The following is a 21,053-nucleotide window of genomic DNA, read 5'->3' on the forward strand; positions in this document are numbered from 1 at the left end:
TGTCTCTTTCTCAATTTCCATTCTCTTCTTGTGCTATAATGATATACTACCCTGATAGTTGTTCCAGAATGAGCATTTATGAGGTTGCAGCGTGAGTGCCATCATACACCTAATCCAACCAACTAAAAAAAAAAGTTGAAAAAAATTCTAAAAAATCTTAAATTACATCAGTTCCAGGCTTGTAATGTGGCCCCACAGGTGGTTGTGCTAAGAAGCTAGGGGCACGCTGTACTGATTGTGCACAATTATACTATATTTGGTATTGCTGCAATATACCTTATCTTATGAAACCAAAATCTTACTAAAATAAGACTCGAGATGATATTTCAAACAGTATTCCTGCATATTAGAGAAAGGCTACTTGAAACCTCAAAACCCAGGCTTATACTGCATCGTTTTACTTAGACAAAATACATTAATATATTTAATGGAAAAATTGGCATGGGAAGACAGTTTTCAGGGCCCTGGTGTTGGCCCAAATGTATTTTTCTTAAAAAAAAAAAAAAATTAAAAAAAAAAATCATATTATTTTGTTGAATTTCAGGTTCACAGAACAATGACACTAAAAGACAGTTTCTTCTAGAACGGCTACTGGATGCAGTTAAGCAGGTGAGAAGTCTGATATCTATACATACTCTGAGTTGTCAGTACTGGCAGGAACTGTCTGCCCTTTTTTTTCCTCTTTACCAGACAAAGAAGAAATCTTGTCTTTCACACAGTACTACTGAGTATTTTTGTCTGCTAGCAAATGTGACTGTTATGCACCATTTGTTTAAAATTCTTGTTCTTGACAGATTATGTTTGTAATACTTATATGTATTATAAAAGTATATAATAATACAGAATATATGTTATACATATGTATATTTGTAATACTTGTATGACTGAACTAAGCTGTAGTGTACTGCAAAGGCTAAATTTTTTTTTTTTTTACAGTAGCAGCTTTTTTTCTTTACGCTAGGATTTTAGTGAATGGTTAAAATACAGGTAAAGATGGGGTTTATTAAAGTATATATCTTTCATCAACATGAAGTTCAGCAAGTAGAATTTCATAGATTGGATTCAATTTAGTAGAGCTTGGGAGGCAAACGAATGCATCAAAAGTAAGCCAATTATATGTTTTATAAAGAATGATTCTTCCATAATTGTAGCACTGAGCTGTATAGGAGCAGTGTTTGGTTTTATGGGTGTACATTTAAAACTCAAAAGTAGTAATTTTTACTCAGATTTATTGAAGGACCTGTAGGTGTGTTGTTCTGGTTAGCAAGAATATATTTGAACTAGAGAGTAGGGCGTTAGTGGAACATGATGCTGTAAAGCATTTTTTTTGGTTGCAGGCTATATTTGCTAATGGTTTATTTTGTACTGCTTCCTTTTTTGTTATGACTTTGTTTCTTATATGGAAATATTTCAGAATATTGAGTTTGTTAGTGTAACAAATTTATTAAAATCTGTTTATTGCAGTGTCAAATACGATTTGGGGGAAGAAAAGAAATTGCTTCAGACTCTGATAGCAGGTAAAATAGTCTAAGAAACTTTCAACGTGCTTAGATTACGTATCATAATGACATCAAATGTATGGTACAAAATCTGTGACACGCTCAAAAAAACCCCAGTTCCTTGTGTTTACACAAACACTGAGGTAGGACTGAACTTTTCATCTTGTTACAAATTTGACAGCTTAACGAGGAGTGGTGTTCTGTATGAAGTTACAAGTGTTTAAGTGCCTGCAGAGTTCATGACAAAGCGTTAAATTCTGAAATCTGAACATGAGACTGGGAGAATTTATCTTCTCTAAAATTTCTTTTAAAATGAATGCATATTTATTGCCAGTATACTTGTGTTTCATGAAGCTTGACACTTCAGTGTCAAGTGTGTTTAACAGTCATTAAGAAAATTTTCATTCTTATTTTTTCTTATTCCTGACATGTTTTAAACCTGTTTTTCTTCTTTTTCTGTGTGAGAAGTTGTTCCTTTTCATTAACATAAGTCAAAAAATGTCACTTAATTCCTATTAGTTGCATTTGTTGTTGGATATGGCATATTGGTTTCTAAGGCTTTTAAGAAGATGACTGGCAGACAGAAATTGCAGTGCTTTTTGTATCCTATTGAGTCTTTCTCAGAATCTGTCCTATCGAAGTATCTCGGATAAATGAACCTCCAGGATTAAATGCAGTTGTTTGTTGTCCTTTTTCTTATTTCTTTGAAATTTGGCTCTGCCTTTTGGAAGAAGTAAATTATCTGTTGGCCATTTACAAATGATGCATAAAATTCTCTCCAATCCCCTCCCAATTCAGTCTTTAAGAACATGTCTAATGGTGTGGTTTCATGACTCCTGGAAAGCCAACATAACAATTCATTGCTACCAAAGGGGAGGGAAGGGTTCATATACCTCCTCAAGGTCCCTGACTTCAGTAGTACTCCCTTCCACCTCCTTTTTAAGCAATGCCTGGTGATCATCCAGTCCCCTCTGAATTCATCTAATAAAAGAAGAAATGCAAAAGGATAACTTTCTGCCATTTTAGTGAGTTAAATCAGTAAAACATCCGGTGAATATTAGAGTTGCTGCAAGGAGGGGAAGATCACGCGGCTAGAAGCAATGGGAAGTGCAGAAGAGGAGGAAGAAGCAACAAGGGATGAGAGGACAAACCCATCTCCTTTCAGGAGTGGCTTGGAATGCAGCTCCTGTGCATTGTCTGTGTGTGAAACACCAGGCTAATGCTGCTCCATGGCAGCTTAAGCCGATCTGACTTCTGCTTACTACTGTCATCCTGTCCTGCCCTTGGCTGTCTCAGCCTACAGTACTTTGGGGAAACAGACTTAGAGAAGTGTTCTACTGAACTAGCATGGTGGAAACAATTCAGTGCAGGGTCTGTTCAGCACAGGGTTTGTTGGACAGAAGCTGGTTTGAGGGAGGAAGCAAGAAGGTGCAGGTGGGATAAAGGGATGGTGGGCCTGAAGCACCTGGCAGTCTTACTGACTGTGCAGCTATAGCTGCTGGCACAGAAACATCAACTGGAGATAGCTATTTAATCTTTACTGTTTAGTATGTGAGACAATGTATTGACAATGTTGCCTTTGTAGTATATTGCGTAAATTCACTAGAAAGAAGTACCTCCTATCCAGAGCAAATTCTCTGGATCTAAAACTTCTGCTTTGTTGCTCAGTTTGCTTGAGCAACTGCTTTGCTGCAGTTGTTTAATAATTTGAATGATGACCTTTAGTATTTGTTTTCCAATAAACAGTGAGAGTTAGGATTCCAGAGATACAATGCTGGCCAAATTTTACTTAAAATACTTTCCTTAGAATTCAGTAGATATGCTGAATAATGGATTATAGCTAGGCAGTTTCAGGATTAAAAAGGAAGTGGATTACATGAATAGGTTTTGGGTTTTTTTTTTTTCTAAATTCCATGGTGTTTAAGTTTGTTACTATGCTAAATATTGTGACATAATTTTGAAAATGAAGATAATCTGAGAATTTGGATCAAAATCCAGTAAAATCCGTGACTCCAAGCTTTGTTCTCCCGGTGTTTTTTTGTCTTTGAGATTATAATTGTTCAGAGTTCTACTATGTCTATGTACAGGAGACTTCTCCATGTTTTTCTGTATTTGTTTATTTAACTTGTGATACACTTGTGATGCTATCTAGTAAATACACTATCTATATTGGGCCTCGTAGAATACCTGATTTTTTATTTTATTTTGTTTTACTAGTGGCTAAATTTTCCTGTAAAATGCTGCAATTTTCTTGCTTTGATTCTCAGTACACATGGATTTTTAATAATATGAGCTCTTTTACAGAACCTAGTTTCTGTTCTGCTTCTTCTTAGTTGAAGAAGTCAAGTAGATTTTTTTTCTTTTTTTTTTTTTTTTTTTTTTTCCCCTGGGGGTCATGTATCTGCTGGAATTTCCATTTTTAACAGCAGCAGTCTTCTTGGCAAAAATTAATCACAACTGCTCCACAATTATCTTGAGTATTTTTTGAATTATATTCTGCTTTATTAGTAGAGTTTTCCTAACAAAGTTAATATACCTCTTTTTCTGTCAGTGCTTCTCCTGAGATCTTGTGCTTTTTTGTGACCCTGAATAGAACTCTCTACTTCTGGAATGCCAGGCCAGAGTCTTGAGCCACTTTGTCAACTGTTTTATTTATTTGCTTGAACTTAGTTAAAGTATCTGCCCTTCCTTTTGGTAATCAGTTTCACAGCCAGGGGACAACTTTCTCAAAGCTTAAGTTTTAGCTATTGTTTATTTAATGGCAAAAATAAATCTTAGAGAAAATAAGATTTCAAATAGACAGATTGCATTCATGTCTGTTAGACCTTAAACCTTTTTATTCCCTGTGGGTTACAATAATATTCCTTTCCTTGACAGGCTGAATTTTAAAACTTGGCTGGTTTTATAATGTTTCTACCTGTGTGAAAATGGATTTATTAACTGGGTTATATTTCAAAAACATAATCAGGAAATTTATAAATAGTATTGTAGAGAACAACATAAAAACTGAAGATTCAACACATCTCCAGAAAAATCTTTCATATTTTCCTATGACTAGGACTTCTGAAGGACATAAAAATGTATGTTTAATTGTTTTGCTGGGCTTGAATTATAGTGTACTAATGCAAATTAGCAAAATTCTTTATTAATTGCATAGGAAGTTATAGCATATTTTCAGAAAATCATTTATTGCCTGTGTAGTACAAAGTATATTTATGAAAATGTAATTGCATTACATGAAAAGTAGGTAATCTGAACCTGAAATAGCATGATTAACAACTACTATAGCAGGTGAGGATGATTTCTGAAACTGATTGTCCATCTGAAAGTAATTTTTGCCCCAGTTTGGATAGTCATGATGAGACTGTGGGTATAAGATTATACTGTTTGCACATATTGAGATTAGTGTATACAAGAGGTCTTTCACTACATGTAAGATAATTTCTTTAAAAATTCTGTTGCAGAGTCACTTGTTTGTGCGCTCAGTTTGAAGCTGTGTTACAGCACGGTCTGAGGAGGAGCCGAGGATTAGCATTAACAGCAGCAGCGATCAAACAAGCAGCAGGTTTCTCCAGTAAAACTGAAACAGGTAATTTGTTAATCATAACTGTTCTATTTTAAACAGTTGATAAGTACAAACAAGTGACACAGTTTCTAAAGGAAATTTTAAGCAATGTACCAAACTGCAGACTGTTGATAGCATGCTTAATGCTTGGACTCTCAGTAAGCAGTGAAAATGGTTATTGATTTCTTAATTTTATTTAACTTTCATTCCACGTTTCTCTAGAAATTTTGATGTTTGGAAAATCTGCACTTCCTGCAGTTTCGTCATGAATAGCATCATGGGCAAATTTCTTTTGAATTTTGGTAGGGATTAAAATTGTGTAATTGTGCTGTTAAGTTTTTACTACAACATTTTCATTCTTAACCTTGTCTTACTCTGTTCTTTAACTGCTATTTTCTATAGCATCAGATATGTTTAACTTAGAAGTATTGATGTCATTTTAAAAGCAAAACTTCGATTACTTATATTGGTTGGATTGTTTTTTATTACTTTCTTGACATTTGAAGAAAAGATATCTTTATTTTTTGTTGCCTTCTCTTCACCTTAAAGTTTCCCTTGTTTTTTTATCAAAAGTATATGAAGGTGTTCATCAGTTTTGTTGTGAGGTTTGACATACAGTATCTTTTTCTGTAAACAGGGTACACATAATATATAGAGGTTTCTTTTTGGCTTTTGAAACTGTCAAGTGTAACATGTAACACATAGTGGGGTGTGGGTTTTTTTTTTTTTAATTTATTCAGTGGTACTAGAATTTGTTAATATATTTTGATGTCCAGCCATATCTTCCAGTTTCACCATACAACTGCATATAATGCATGTTACTTTAGCACAAAATGTGTAGTTTGATACAATGGTGTTTTTAAATTGCTGTAACAATGGACTTGTTTCCTGTGGATGATAGGGTGAAATGTTGGGTCTTGTGTACTGACTTTCCTGCTAATGGGTTAGAGCCTCCAGGCAGCATTTTTGGGAGCTAAAAAAAGCTACGCTTTTAGAGCAGTTGATGAGTTTCCCATGTTTGCCTCTTAGTTAGTAATAGGCAACACTAGACACTTTGCAGAAAGACAAGAAAAATTCAGCTGTTTACACAATTTTTACAGATTATTCAGCTCTCCTGTATGCTTTTGTCTCCCTTGTGTGTGATTGTAATTGGGGATTAGATACTCTGTGGTCTCTATCAGTGTCTGGGCAGTTTCTATCTCTTTAATGGGTATTGATTTGATTATCTGCTTTTTGTCCCCCCAACTCGCAATCGACAGTCTTATGCTTTGGTACAGAGAATGTTCTTCCTGCTATGCTCTCTCTGATTTATGCAAATACCATGCCTTTAATTTTGAAGATACTACGTATAATTCTTACGATTTCTTTTGTCTTTTGTTGTCTCTTGACTTACTGTTAGTAATGTCAAGGGTGTATGAAATTTTTGGTCCTGTCTTTTAGTGGTCAGATGTACAAAGGTGCATCTCTGATACTTGGGAACTTAGTAACAATTTAGTTATATGTTTGTGTGTATGTGTGTCTTATTTGGGGGCTTGTCAGTGAGATGATGTGGAGGAAGAGGAGAAAACATCATTTTTAGTCCTTAAGAAGCTTAAGCAATATATCGAAGTTTAAGAACAAAAACGTGGCTGCTTTGCAGGAAATTGAATGCTGTACAGTGACTAAGAGAAGTTTGTTGTTTGTCTGGTTTTTTTTTTTTTTTAATGGAAATTATTGGGTTCCACTGCATTTATCTTTGTGAATTACGGTGTTGGGTTTTTTCTTCTGAAAGCAGTTGCAAAGTACTTCTATATTTTTATCACTTTCAGGCATATGAGTCTGATTTATGTTCCATTCTAACATAATCACAGGTGTCATCTGTTACGTAGTGGAATGCTGCTGTTTAGGCTATACGTTCAGGATTTGACAATTCAAAAATAAAATTGTTTAGTGGTGGTGGTTTTTTTTTTGTTTTGTTTTTGTTTCTTTTTTTAAAATTTACAGATGCTTTAAGACAAGCTACTTTCAAAAGGTTGTAAACAATGTAGCAACATTTTGCATTTAAGCCTCAGTGTTTTACTTTGTTTTTCTTAAATGAAAATAAAACTTTCAAGTAAAAACTCCAGTAGTAGTTTTTTGGAACTATGACTTAAAAGTCTTATTTAAAATATTTTCATTTTTAAAATATATATTCAAGTAAATATATTCCTAACATCAGTGTGATTTGGTATGAATTGACAGAATGGTTGTTACAGGTATATGCAGCTCCTTTGATCTTCTATTAAGCAATCCAAACAAAACCAGCAAACAATAAAACTGTATTCTGTCTTTAGTTTGTAACAATAACTCCAGTTAAGGTTATGTGAGAATAATGTAGCTGATGCAGTATTTGCTAAAAATTATTAGGACAGTGTTGTTGAAAGATTTTAAATAGATCAACTCTTCCATTGCCTCTGGCTTCTCTTTATACTGTTTTATTAGAGGTTCTAGACTTGCTGAAACCTTTCTGTCAGTATTAGCAGTAATAGTTTATGGTTTTTTCTGCATTCAATCAGAGGATCATAGGTTAATTGAAGTTGGAAAGGTCCTCAGGAGGTCTCCACTCCTACAAAGATCATCTATGAGGTTAAACGAGGTTGCTCAGGGCTTTATCCGTTTGGGACTTGAAAACCTCCATGGACTGCCAGCCTCTTTGGTCAATCATATTACAACATTTGACTGTCCTCATGATGAAAGAGTTTTTCCTTATATCCAGTCTGAGCCTCTGTTTTTTTAACTTATGCCTGTTGTCTGCTGTCCTCCTGCTGTGTGCTGATGTGAAGAGCCTGAATCAGTCTTCTTGATGCCTTCCTCGTAGTTACTGGAGTACTGCTATTAGGTGTCTTCCCTCCCCCTAAGCCATCTCTTCTCCAGGCTGAAGCAAAATTTTGTCTTTATTACTTTTTTCAAAATCCTTGATATCTGTAAACAACCAGAATGTCAAGCAACACTGAGTTTCACTCTCCTCCGCACATGGGTAAATCTGCTTATTTTCTCTATTTCTGTAATGTTTTCACTTCCTACTTTAGTATTATTTTGAGCTTTAGGAAGATGGAAAAATGAATTTCATTGGTCACAAGAAACAATGAAATCATTAAATCACTGTCATCATGATACAAATCTGGCATTTTGAAGAATGCCTTTTTTTTTTTTTTTTATGTTTACATGCGTTTTATTTTTGAAATGCAGATCAAATAAGTTGAAGCCAAAGGAGTAGGACATATGGTATTAAATGCTGTTTTATGTTCAGTGGACCTCCTTGTTGTCTGCATGTTAATGTGCCTATGAGGTCCTAGTTCAGCAAAGTATATCTTTAGTTTTGCATCCTACATTGTCAATTCAATGGTTCCTGTGTTTTGCACATTTGTCTAATTTAGAAGAGCTCTGTGTTATTCTTGCATAGCTGCTAGACCTGTATGGCAAATTTTTTTGTTAATGAGTCTAACCTGCTTGTTATGTGCTTAGGTTTAAAAACTTGTATTATAAACTTTGCTAATCGAAATGATGTATTTAGCTTTCATCAGAAAATAATAACACACACACACACACACCCCCCCGCAAATAAGCATATTTCACCAAAAGAAGTCATAAGCTGTACTGAAAACCTAGTCAAAATCTGACTGCATTCTCTTTATTTAGCAGACATAAAGAGAAGAAGCATGGATGTCCTTTTCTTAAAATTCTTACTGCATTAAAAAAGAGTTAGAAAAGTGATAAGCAAAGAGTGGCAGGATCAATCTGTCTTCTCTCATGTGAATTTCTTTTCTGTGTCTTTGAGGAAATATCTTACCCATCTTTAAATATCTGCTTTTTGCTACCTACATTGAGATTATAATCAAAAGCCAGCATAATATTTGAGGTGATAGTGCACCATTCACTTGTACTTGTGAATTATTTTCCCTTTTTTGTTAACATTAAAAAAAAAATGCTGAGCAAAGACATTCATTAAACTGTCAAAAGGAGTATCTACATGTCTTCCTTGAGAGATTGATGTATTTTAAATTGTTCTTGTCATGGTTAGGTTTCTCAGATTTTTTTTTTCTCATAAAAATATTGTATTTGCCTTAAATTAATTCTCTTAATAAATTGCTAACTGTATAGATTAACAGCTTTCAAACTGTTCATTATTTGAGCAATTCTATTTATAACAAATCAAAGCCACATGAACGTTATTGTTAATATTATGTTTTAAGATACGTTCAAGCGGTATGTATTTGATGAAACATTAATGACTAATGATTGTCAAACTATACCATACAGTAATGATTTGAGTCTTACAGATGAATTATCTGATGTTTGGTTGTTCTTTTCACCCTGAGAAAATGGTAAGAGCGAAATTGTAATAAATGTGTCCTTAAAATTATATTCTTATTCGGTTAGGAAACAAGAATATGTAAAATACTAGGTGTTTTATTGTATATTTACAATTACTGATATACTTTTTTGTTGCCTCCGATTGAAAAACTACAAAAAAACCTTATATATCTTTGGGGACAGGGCAAGGAAAGTATTTTAGTGGAAAGAGGTACTGTTGCCTTTTAAATGTAACACTTGTTTTTTAAAGTAACATGAATTTGTCATTTGTGTGTCTGCAAATTCTGGAGCTACCCATTCCTTTGGACCTAACTTCTAACACTTCACAATCACCAGTAAGAGAGTTCTAAAGAACTTTTTTGCTTTGCACAATATATTCCCAGCTAAACATCTGAACCTGTTCTATGGATGAAATACTAGCTTAAATATGCTTTTAAATGTGAAAATAAAAATGTAAGACAGAAACCTTTAACGTGTGTGTTTGGCTTTTTCAATGAAGTGAAAAGTTCTAAGTGCTTAAATAGCCCAAGTTCTGAAGAAATAAATAACCTATTTAACTGGAGAGTTACATAAAGATGGTAAATGATTCACCTTTCTTCAATGTTATATACTATTACCTGCTTGTTTTCTAAAATTGCACGTAAATGCATTCAGATGAGCATAGTGGTTTTTGGTGGGGTGGTGATGATGATCATTATTATTATTATATTTTATTTTATTTTTACTGCAGAGCCAGTGTTTTGGTACTATGTGAAAGAAGTTCTGAATAAGCATGAACTGCAGCGCTTTTACTCTCTGAAGACAATTACTACAGATATTGGTAGAGGTCGGGCTTGGTTGCGCTGTGCATTAAATGAACATTCCCTGGAAAGATATGTTCATATGCTGCTTGCAGATAAGAATCGACTCAGGTACTGTATTTGATGCCTTTGTAATGCAGGAAATGTATTGATAAATGAAGTACTGAGAATAAAAAAACCCGACCATCCAAAAAACACAGCTGCAATAATACACCTTATTAATTGCTGTGCTAGTGAAGCCACTTAACCTCATACTTTTGTGGTGTTCATTTTTGAAATTTTGGCAGCCATTAAGATGGTGGCTTGTTCCTGTATCAACATGTGACCTGAAACTGGCTTCATTCTAGCACGTGAGAATATATGCTTCTATCCTTATCTTCATTTCCATCCTCTTTCCTAATTCCCTTCCCTATTCTTTCGACAGTTTTCCTCACTGAGACCTTGACACCATGCTTTGAGGTGCCCCTCTCATTCCATCAAAATAGTACACAACTGCAGCCTTGATCTTATCAGTTCATCAATGGTAGTTGCCTGTTGCCTTTTGGAGATGCTCATCCTGTAATTGAAAAGCTCCAGCAGTCAAGCAATATGTAGCCACTACTGCAGATCACTTGGAAGTGGTTTTGTATCAGTTTGTGAACCTTCTTGTTATGGAGTTACTGAGAATAATTTACTACATGTCGTGAAATCCTAAGGTTCTTTGGATGTGCAAAATGCACTTAAGTTCATATTTAACAGAGTCCTAGCTTTTTCCTCCTACATCTTCAGCTCCTTTTCTTTTTGAAAATTTGAGTTTTTTTCCTTTTTTATTAATAACTGTTGAGCTTGCTCAAGTCCAGCGGATTCAGCAGAAAGGCATTCTTTCCATTTGCATCAATTAATGGATGTACTGGGTAAGATTATTGCCAGAACTGAGCTCATTAGTACCTCCTTTTCATTTTTAGTCTGTTCCAGTCCTCTCTGTCTTTCTTTCAAGACAGATTTTGATATGAAATCAAATGAAGATGAATGAAACAACAAAGGAAAAAAAAATCTGAAAACTCTTGTGAGGAAATTAGTGACTTTATTGCTATTTAGAATAGTGACACTATTGGATTGCTATTTACAATAGTGACAATAAGTAACTAATTACTGTTATGCTTGTAGCAATGCTTGCGCAGTATTAGGATTATCAACACTCTCTGTGTTGTACATGAAATATTATTTCTAAAAAGGCTTATTCCAGTGTATTTAAAATGTAAATGTTATCCAAATTCAAACGGGATTTACAGAGTCAGTTTACATCCTCAATTCTTATCTGTTTTAGAAACTTTTAAATCAGTCTGTCACAACTGTTTAATATAGGTTGAGGGTTTTCTTGCTATCTGTTTTTATATTTAGTTAACTGAATGCTGATAGTAAAAAATACAGCATCCTGCTAGTAAAAAGAACCAGGTTTAGAACAAGTAAATTCACATGTTCACAGTGAAATTCCTGTTAACATTTTTTTTCTTACATCCAAATTCCTAGTTGACTCTTAACTATTTAGGATAATTGATGTGGTTTTGGGTATTGTAACAGGTCACCGAATCATAGAATAATAGAATGGTTGGGTTAGAAGGGACCTTTCAAGATCGTATACTCCAGCCCCCCTGCTGTGGGCAGGGACATCTTTCACTAGATCAGGTTGCTCAAGATGAAGTGGATCTTTTTGTTTGTATTCCTGCGTTCTAATATTTTATAAAATGGCTTGGTAATTCTGGTCAACTATAGTTATTAAAAACCTTATATATGCAGTATAGCAATAGGTGTAGCAAAATATTGTGACTGCTAATGTAGTGTAAACCTCCTTGCCCTAAGTGGCTTTTTTCTCATTAAAAAATGCAGAGCTAAAATTGAAGATAAAATACTATTCAGCATGTCTTTGATAACTGTTCAGACAATTCTATATATTTCAGGCCTCAGGGAGTTACCATGATATACAATTTGATCCATTGGTGTACTCATACTTATTTTTCAGACTTTCCGTGTCATTTAGAAGCAGAATATATGTTAATATAGGACTGCATATTCTTTTTTTTTTTTTTTTTTTTTTTTTTCTTCCTTGCAAATCATAGTGTCTTCTATGAAGACTGGTCTTTTATGATGGATGAAGAACGTTCTAGTATGATCCCTACGATGGCAGCTGGTAAGACTTTCTCTTAAATTATATATTTTTCTTGGAAAACTATTTCATTTTGGGATGTTATATCTGTTTCTGGTTGTGAGGAGCTTCTCTAACACTCTTTGCTAATGTGGAGAATGTGTCAGTTGCACATTCAGGGTGATTGTATTGTGATTCAGGTATTATGCCAATTTATGCTATGAATTGATGAACTGTTAAAACACTGGATCTGGCCTTCCTGCTGTTCAAAAGTCTTTCACATAAATTTTCTAACCCTTCATGAGTCAGGGCTAACTTTTTTTTTAAAAACTAGGACAATTTAGAGAAAACAAAATGGGTTATTCCCAACTAGAAAAGAGTGATGATAGACTTTTTATAGTAAGATGCAAATTATAGATAAATACATGGAAGGAACCTAAGAGTAAAGAATGATAACAGATAATTGCCTTTTCTAGAGTTCGACGACAGAAGTGATCTATTATTACCTTTTACACCCCTTTTCTCAGATATGTGGTCACATGTTTTGTTCTGCAAGATAGGGTTCACAGGAGTTTTTCTTAATAGAATATAGGAACCAGCAAATATTAAAGATGCAGTGAAATGGGTTTAAATAAAAGGTTATAAATAAATGAGTTCACAGTACTTACTGCTTATTTAATGTGCAGCTGAACAGCCATCAAGTTAAATTCAGAACTGATTGCATCAGCTCAAATATCATCTAAAAAAGAATGAATGGTACATGAAAGAATAAGAATTCGTACATGGAGAACTGTGGGAAATTTTTGGGGAAATGTTTTACATGTCTTAGCTTTGTTAATACTTAGGTTTTATCTTTATAACTTTTGTACGAAGTATATCGTGGCTTTTTGGTCTTCCCCCCCCCCCCCCCCCCATCTTTTATCTGAAGGTCTGAACTCCATTCTTTTTGCCATCAACATTGATAATAAGGATTTAAATGGGCAGAGCAAATGCATACCCACCGTGTCGGATTTGTTAAAGGAATCAACGCAAAATGTAACCTCGTTATTGAAAGAATCCACTCAGGGTGTTAGCAGCCTTCTTAGAGAAATAACTGCATCATCTGCTGTCTCGATTCTAATAAAACCTGATCAAGACACTGACCCGCTTCCTGTTCTCTCAAGGAATGTAAATGCTGGTAAGCATTTTTGCAATGTTAGTGTCATTCGGAAACTTATAAAATATTCAAGTTCATTTAAATAAATTTTTCAGTTAAATTTAATGCACTATTATGGTACAAAAACCTTAAAAGTGCACTACACATGCAAACTAGTTGAGTGAGAAATAAAAAGTATGACATTTTTTAGAAATACTGGTGTCAATACTGGATGATATATGTGTATTTTAGCTTGCTTGTATCACTGCGAGAGGGAGGCTAAACTGTCTTACTGGTTAAGTGCCTTGCTTGCAACCTGAATTTCAATTTCCTATTCATAAGACTATGCCTTGCAGTTTCTGATGTAATGATTTTTCATTTTTAATATGTTTTCTTTCTGCTATTTCTCAGTCAGAAAAACACTGCTATATATCTGTTGTTGTATATCAGATAAAAATCTTAGCTTGTAATCTTCTTCAAGCAGTGCCTATGTATAATCAGGCAAAATCTGATGCTCATTATACATTTTCAGTTCTCAAAATAGCAAAGGAATATTTTATCATCTTTGTTTCCAGAAGTTGAGCTGAAAGAATGTTTTGCTTTGTAAAGGTACAAAAGTGCAGGAAGATTCTAGGATTTATGTGTTTTTCAATTAAGAAACAAGGTTTGTGTTTAGGCTTTAAACTGTTTTGGTTATGAGAAAAAGGAAAAAACACACATGTGAATGTTAGCTGGTAGGAATAGAAGTTGAGATAAAATCTTTTAGTTAGCATTTAAAATAGGCTGTCTCAAAACACAAACTTGAGGTAAAGCTTTTGTTGTTCAGCACTTATAAATGAGATTAAAACCGTAGGTGATACTTGACTTGGCATAACTTTGTTAGTATAGAATAGGTTTGCAAGATGAAATAACAGAATAGTTGACCATATGCTGCACATGACTATCACATAAGGTACAGTATATGTATAGTACATGTAATGTACAGCTTGCAATAAAATGTCACTTTAAAAAGTTTGTTCAAATGCCATTATATGTTGAATGTTAGAGCAAGTCAGATGTTTTCATTAAAGTCTATGTTCTTTGCTGGAATTCTATTTTTATCCAGAACGGGTTTTAACATCCTCTTACTCTTAAAAGTATTTTAATGTGTTTTGTGGATATATAACAGCTAGACTTGAATTAAACAAAGCAGTTTAGTCCCAATGTGAGTTGTCTTCCTGAGTAAATTTCTGATATTTCTTAGAGTGCTTCCACACCACAAGGTCATTTAGCCTTGTGTGCACATCAGAATCAATGAGAATAGGTAATAATTTAAAAATAAGTACTGTCACAGCATACACGTGATGTAATCAGAGAGGGTTTCAGCGTATTTCTAGACCAAGAGCTAATTAGCTGAGGGAGGGAGCAAGCTTAATTTCTTTTTCTGAAAACTGACTGCTCAACTTCTAGACAATAGACAAAACTAACTTTATTTGATTTCAAGTTGTGGATTTCTTTGTGTTGTGAATTTTTTAATTTTTTCTCCCCAGAAGTGTTTCATGTTTTCTCTGTTGTACAGACATACTCTGCAATGCACACTAGCCACATTCCATGGGACAAAGTGATGGAAAGGCTAACTTTTTATTTTTAATTTCATTTTATAAGTTTGTTGAATTTTTTTTTCCAGTTCCCATTGAATACTGTTATGAATGCACCTCCAGAATATCTTCTAAAATCTGAATTATGTAAGGCATATGAAATAAAGATGGTAAAGATCTAAAAGCTCATGTCTATGGAAAGATAATGAAATGTGTTGTAGATATAAATATTTTTTTCTTTACTAAACTAATTTTGCACATGAGTTCTTTTAAGAAAAAAAACCAACTGTTGTTTCTCTTTTCTAAAATACATAAACCTTTGTGTTGGTACTAGATTTGAAATATAAAAAAGATCGAAAAAAGAAGAAGAGAGTGACAAATATTATTTCATTTGATGAAGAGGAAGATGAGCAAAATTTGGGGGATGCCACAAAGACTTTGATTACAGGAGAAAGTTCAGAGGAGAGTGTAGACAAATCTTCAGTTCTTGTATTATCCTCATCTGAAAGCACTCTTGGAAAAAATTTGAATGGAAGTGAAAGTAACCATTCGTGGAAGAGCAATTCGGTATTCATGAATGGAGAGTATGAATACCAGAAACTAGATGTGAAGAGCATTGATGATGAAGATGTGGATGAGGATGAGCTATGTGGGAAAATGTTAGGAAATAAAGGCGTAGAAGGTGAAACTGAAGCTTCTGAAAAGTAAGTAATTTTGCTGGAGCCAGTGGTAATTTTTAATTACCCTCCCATGCTTCCTTCGTGGGTACTGGCAAATTCATGTAACTAACAGAACTATAGGTTCCCCCGTCCCCTTATTTTTTTTTTTTTTTCCATCATTTAAACCACTTGGGCCACTGTGGTGATGGTATTTTGCTTCGAAGTTCCGCTGAAACCCAACATTTCAGGATTTCAAACTTGTTCTCCTTGAAGTTCTCAGTTGTTGAAATTTGTTGCATGATATAGCTGGGCTGTAATTTGGGCCTGTTTGAAATTTACATATTCTTAGTGTGATATCAACTCTATTTTGCTTTCACAGTAAACCCACGTATTTTAAACAGAGTAAGCCTGTTATCATCGGAGTAAATAGTTAAACAAGACAAGACAAAACTGAGAGAAAAAGAATAATTTTAGGTAATAATATGCCCTCTTTATTTCTGACACAGAAATCCCTTTGGAGAAAAAGAGGCAAGCACTGCTTGTCTCATCTGCTTTGGAATGGTCTGATCTTTGGTGAATTTATGTATGTCTGAACCAAGAAATCGGCAGGCAGATTGAAATAAAGATTTTTCTTGCAGTGATATATCTGAAAGAAACATAAACATTGTATATGTGACTATTGACTGTATAAATAGGTTGTTTTGTTTGTTTGTTTTAAATCTAGGCCTCATGAAATAGGCACATGCAATTCTCAGATATGCAGTTGGACTCCTTTGCAGGTCCTGAATGATGACTCAGATGTTCTATTTCCTGTCAGTGCTGTTGGCTCTTACTCCCAAACAGGTAGGTACTTTAATTTACCAAATTCCAGCAAACTTTATAACAGAATTTCTAACATGGGACAATGGTAAGAAATAATGGGATTGTAAGGACATAGGAGATGTTGCACAACTGGGATGGGATGTTTAATTAAAATTTATTCTAGATCTGAATCAGAGTTCTCCATTTGAGTAGATATTTAGTTGAGGAGGATTTATCAATGTCAAAATAAACCAGAGTTTTGCTGGGATTAAGCTGTGGTCTTGTATGGTATTATATTAATGTTTAGGTTGGTTGCATAGAAAGTATCCTTACTCATTTTCTAGATATCACTAAGCTGGAAGAAGCTGCAAGTGTGTTTGAGAATTTGAATTCAAATTAATCTTGACAGATTGGAGAAAGTATCAAATATTGGATGAAGTTCAATAGAAGCTGTTATCTGTGTATATACAGGATGAGGAATGATTGGCTAGGAAATACTTCTTCAGAAAAGGATATGGGAGTCATAGAATCCTAGGATGGTTTGGGTTGGAAGGGTTCTTCAAAGGGCGTCTAGTCCAACCCCCCTGCCACAGGCAGGGACACCTTCCACCAGACCAGGTTGCTCAAAGCACGACCAACCTGGCCTTGAGGGGCACCCACAACTTCTTTGGACAACCTGTTCCTGTGTCTCACCACCCTCATTGTAAAAAAAATTTCTTTCTTATATCCAGCATAAATCTACCCTCTTTCAGTTTAAAACCATTGCCCCTTGTCCTGTCACTTGCAGTTCATGGTAAAAAGTCTGTCTCTGTCTTTCTTATAAGCCCTCTTTATATATTCAAAGGCTGCAGTAAGTTCTCCCCAGAGCCTTCTCTTCTCCAGCCTGAACAACCCCAACTCTTTCAGCCTTTCTTCATAGGAGAGGTGTTCTAGCCCTCTGATCATTTTTATGGCCCTTCTCTGGACCCACTCTAACAGGTTCATATCTTTCTTGTACTGTGGACTCCAGAGCTGGATACAGTACTCAAGGTGGGGTCTCACGAAAGCAAAATAGAGGGGGAGAATCACCGCCCTCACCCAGCTTGCCATGTTTCATTTTATGCAGCCCAGGATAAGATTTGCTTTCTGGGCTGTGAGCAGCAATTGCCAGCTCATATCTAATTTTTCATTCATGTTTTCTGCAGGAGACCCACTATAGTGGGTCACAAGCTGATAGTGAATTAGCAGTGCTGTGCTTCTGCAGTAAAAGCACTTCGTATGAACATGCATAAATGAAAGTGTCATTTGTAAATTTATGCTCAGTTGGCTTTGATGGGGCCTCAGCTGCAATATTGTATGCAGTTTGGGGTACTGCGCTTCAAGAGTGACATGGAACATTTGGAGATCTTGAAGCAAGCAATGAAAATTGTCGAAGGAAAAGAAGACCTGGTGCTTTTCCAGAGTCTGTATTGGTATCAAAACCAGAAACAAACAAAACCACCACCCTGCAACCTCCCTTCTTCGTCCCACTCTCCCCCCAGTTAATGTTTTGCTAGCTGTTTATAAAACATTGCTTTTATAAAAACTTTGGGTAGGTATTCTCATTTCAGTGACGACTTAAAAACTCAGTGGCATTCAAATGATGTTTCAATTGTAAAATATTTCGTATTTTTTGCATATATGTTTTATGTGCCAAAAGTTCAAATGGCCCGTTAATTGAAGGCCTATGAAATGTAATTCAGTTCTGTAAGTTCAGTGATAAAAATGTGAATTGTAAAATAATACTATACTGCCCTCTGCTGTATTTTAAGACATACACATCTTAAGAAATGCTAGTGGTTCAAAAAAAAATAGAAAGTACATTTTTTTTTTTTCTTGTGCTCCCACAATTTCAATTTATGAAGGAATGGATTTAGAAAACATTATGTAGTTTGTGGCTTAGTGTTCTATTAGATTTTTTACAGAAAATGTTAGAAAAAGTCTATAGATTTATAAGTATTTGCTGACTGCAACAGATTGAAATCTGGAATACAGGTAAACATTCCTGTTTGGGGTGTGTGTACGTGGAATGGGAGCTCGCAGCTGGGCTGTGGGAATTAGTAGCCGGTCAGATGTCACAAGGGACCAGGAGCTAGAGCTAGGCGTTTGTAGCTGAAATCGAGTCAGGAGACCAAGCCACGATTTTAGTGCTGGAGACAGATGACCAGAGAGCACAACAATAAGTGTAACAGGGGCTTAATTTTATTAAGGAGATACCAAAGGCCCTTGTTTCATCTTGCTTCATCTCAGAGCTGTTTTGAAGACAATGCTCAGACTACACGAGATGATCAACAACAGGGCCCATTCAGATCCCTTCTGGCATGTTACACAGATATTTTCAGTTCTCCTCCTGCCCCTCTTCGTGATAAACCCTATGGTCCAGCATGCAAGCCAGAACAGTGTGGCATTGGGCTGGTCAAAGGTGTCTTCATCTATTATAGGAAGCAGCAACAGAAATTATGCTGTCTGACTTACTGATTTCAACTTCCCATGCTGTCACTGAGCCCATCTGAACAGTCCTGAACTGACAGAATGTGCAGGCAGTCTTCACTAAAAGGCTCATCATGTAACCCAAACGTCAACCAGTTAGGGAGAGTGATACACATGGGTACAGTCACCCTCTCCCCAGCCATAATGTCAATTTGATGAGACTGAAAGTTGCCATAGGCAGTTGTTTGCTTGACTTTGGAAGTTACGCTTTAGCTAGATGAATGATATCGGAGGGACTGTGGGTAAGCTTTTTCTGAGGGCAGTTCAGCCCAGTAAGTGGCAAGGTCATTATTATTATGACATTTTTACTGAAACATGCTTAATGAGCTTTGTAAAATATATAGTTTAACCCAATATTTTGGTTTATAGGTCTTAATACATATAAGTAACAAGATATGCATATTTGAAATAGATTACAGCATGATCGACAGTGTTGTATGTTGATAATCAGTGTTCTCCATTTTGGTCTGTTGCAGTGCTTTGGGGATGTGTCAGGGCATATTGTATCTCCATGTACCTAGTGATGAGAAAGCCTGAGTCAAAATGGAGTATGCATTTTAGGAACTGAACTTCAGTAAACTACTGCTTAAAAAAATGAACCTTCTCCTCCATAGTGATTCTGACACAACTAATTCCCATTAACTTTTTTTCTATAATTCCTGTGTTTTAAATTCTGTGCTATTGTAGCACATGATTTTAGGATTGTTTTATGGTAAGTTTGTAACCCTCACACAGTGAGATGCAGGAAAACACCAATAAAATGTGATTTTTTTTGTTTCTTTCCACCTGAACTTCTTTAATGACAGGCCCAGTGATGTATATATTCTGAGCTTGACAGTTTTGTATTTGTCGACAAATGCATAAAAAAAATCTCATCTGTCTGATTCCTGATGTTGGGTACATAGGCATAAGGAGCCAGAGAAAAGCCATGGTGCTCTGTTGGGAACGCATAAAGGACTGGTGTCTTTGCAAGGTTTCATGTACTAAACACAAATTCTTTTCCTGCAAGTCACAAACAGATTTGTGATGAGTATCAGATGCTATGTGATGGTTCACCTCCTGGGGCTTGCAAAAATAACTTCAGTAAGAAGTCTCTCCATAGCCTTGCAACATTGTTATCAATGTAAAATGTACATCTAAATTATAATTTAGGAATTGTGCAATACCAATTTTTTTCTAAACTGATGGCTGTGTTCTTAAGGGGCTTTACAGTCTTACTGGCATTCAGGGTGAATGTGCAGAAGCCAACCTTGGAGAAAAAAGTGTGTGAAAGCTTGAGTAAAGATGAGTATTTCTAGTAAAAAATGAACTACCTTCCTTCTGGGTTTGTTTTTATTTTCATTTATTTTTTAAGTACTGTTACCTGAAGAAAGCTAATGCTTGTGCATTCTACTTCAGATAACTTGGAGAATGGAGAGGGACATGAACACGTTGTTCATGCGGTAGAACTGGTTCCAAGAATATCTGATCTTCCTTACAGGTAAGCATCAAATATGGTTTTTTTTTAAAAGAAAAAAATCTTCACCCTGTAGCTGCTAACTTATTATAGCTACTCAGTACTGGAAAATAAACTATTCATCATGGTACTTCTGCAAATGTTTGGAAAGGCAAATGCAAAACTTCCCTTTTTGCATAGTTTCATATATTGAACTTTTCCTAATTATCTTGAAGAAGTCACGTAGTCATGTCAAATTACAGGCAGACTTAGCCTCCTGATTTTGAAAATAGGCTTTATGTTATTTTTTATGGGTTTTTTTACTGTATTCTCCATGGCCTGTTAATTTGGATCTTTTTGTGTGTATTCTTAAATCACACTCACAACAGATATATTAAAGGATAGTTAAACATAAGTTGATTGAATATGGGTGAATATGATCACAGTTCTAGCTTCTGGAATGCTTTTTTCTTGTTTTGAGTTCAGGATTTTGTTTTCATTTATTGATGATATTGTACTTTTATGACTAGAGTGGAAGTCAGTCCTCCAGCTCAAGTGAATACTTTAAGCAATATGTTGCCTTCAACCACTGTGCCAGAATCCATGACAATTAGTAAGTA

At 35.1% G+C, this 21,053-nt stretch overlaps 1 protein-coding gene across 1 annotated transcript in view; it reads left to right on the plus strand.

Annotated features, from left to right (window-relative positions):
* SNX29 (sorting nexin 29) overlaps positions 1–21,053 on the plus strand; it is a 138,382-nt gene that overhangs the window by 5,583 nt on the left and 111,746 nt on the right. The window contains exons 3-12 of the mRNA XM_009639592.2: positions 545–609; positions 1,465–1,517; positions 4,964–5,088; positions 10,127–10,307; positions 12,293–12,363; positions 13,247–13,495; positions 15,365–15,734; positions 16,414–16,532; positions 20,397–20,478; positions 20,964–21,046. Of these exons, the coding sequence (XP_009637887.2) occupies positions 545–609; positions 1,465–1,517; positions 4,964–5,088; positions 10,127–10,307; positions 12,293–12,363; positions 13,247–13,495; positions 15,365–15,734; positions 16,414–16,532; positions 20,397–20,478; positions 20,964–21,046 (1,398 nt within the window). The remainder of the gene's footprint in view (positions 1–544; positions 610–1,464; positions 1,518–4,963; positions 5,089–10,126; positions 10,308–12,292; positions 12,364–13,246; positions 13,496–15,364; positions 15,735–16,413; positions 16,533–20,396; positions 20,479–20,963; positions 21,047–21,053) is intronic.

The sequence above is a fragment of the Egretta garzetta genome, unplaced genomic scaffold, assembly GCF_000687185.1.
Source record: "Egretta garzetta isolate BGI_Z169 unplaced genomic scaffold, ASM68718v1 scaffold575, whole genome shotgun sequence".
NCBI classification, from domain to species: domain Eukaryota; kingdom Metazoa; phylum Chordata; class Aves; order Pelecaniformes; family Ardeidae; genus Egretta; species Egretta garzetta.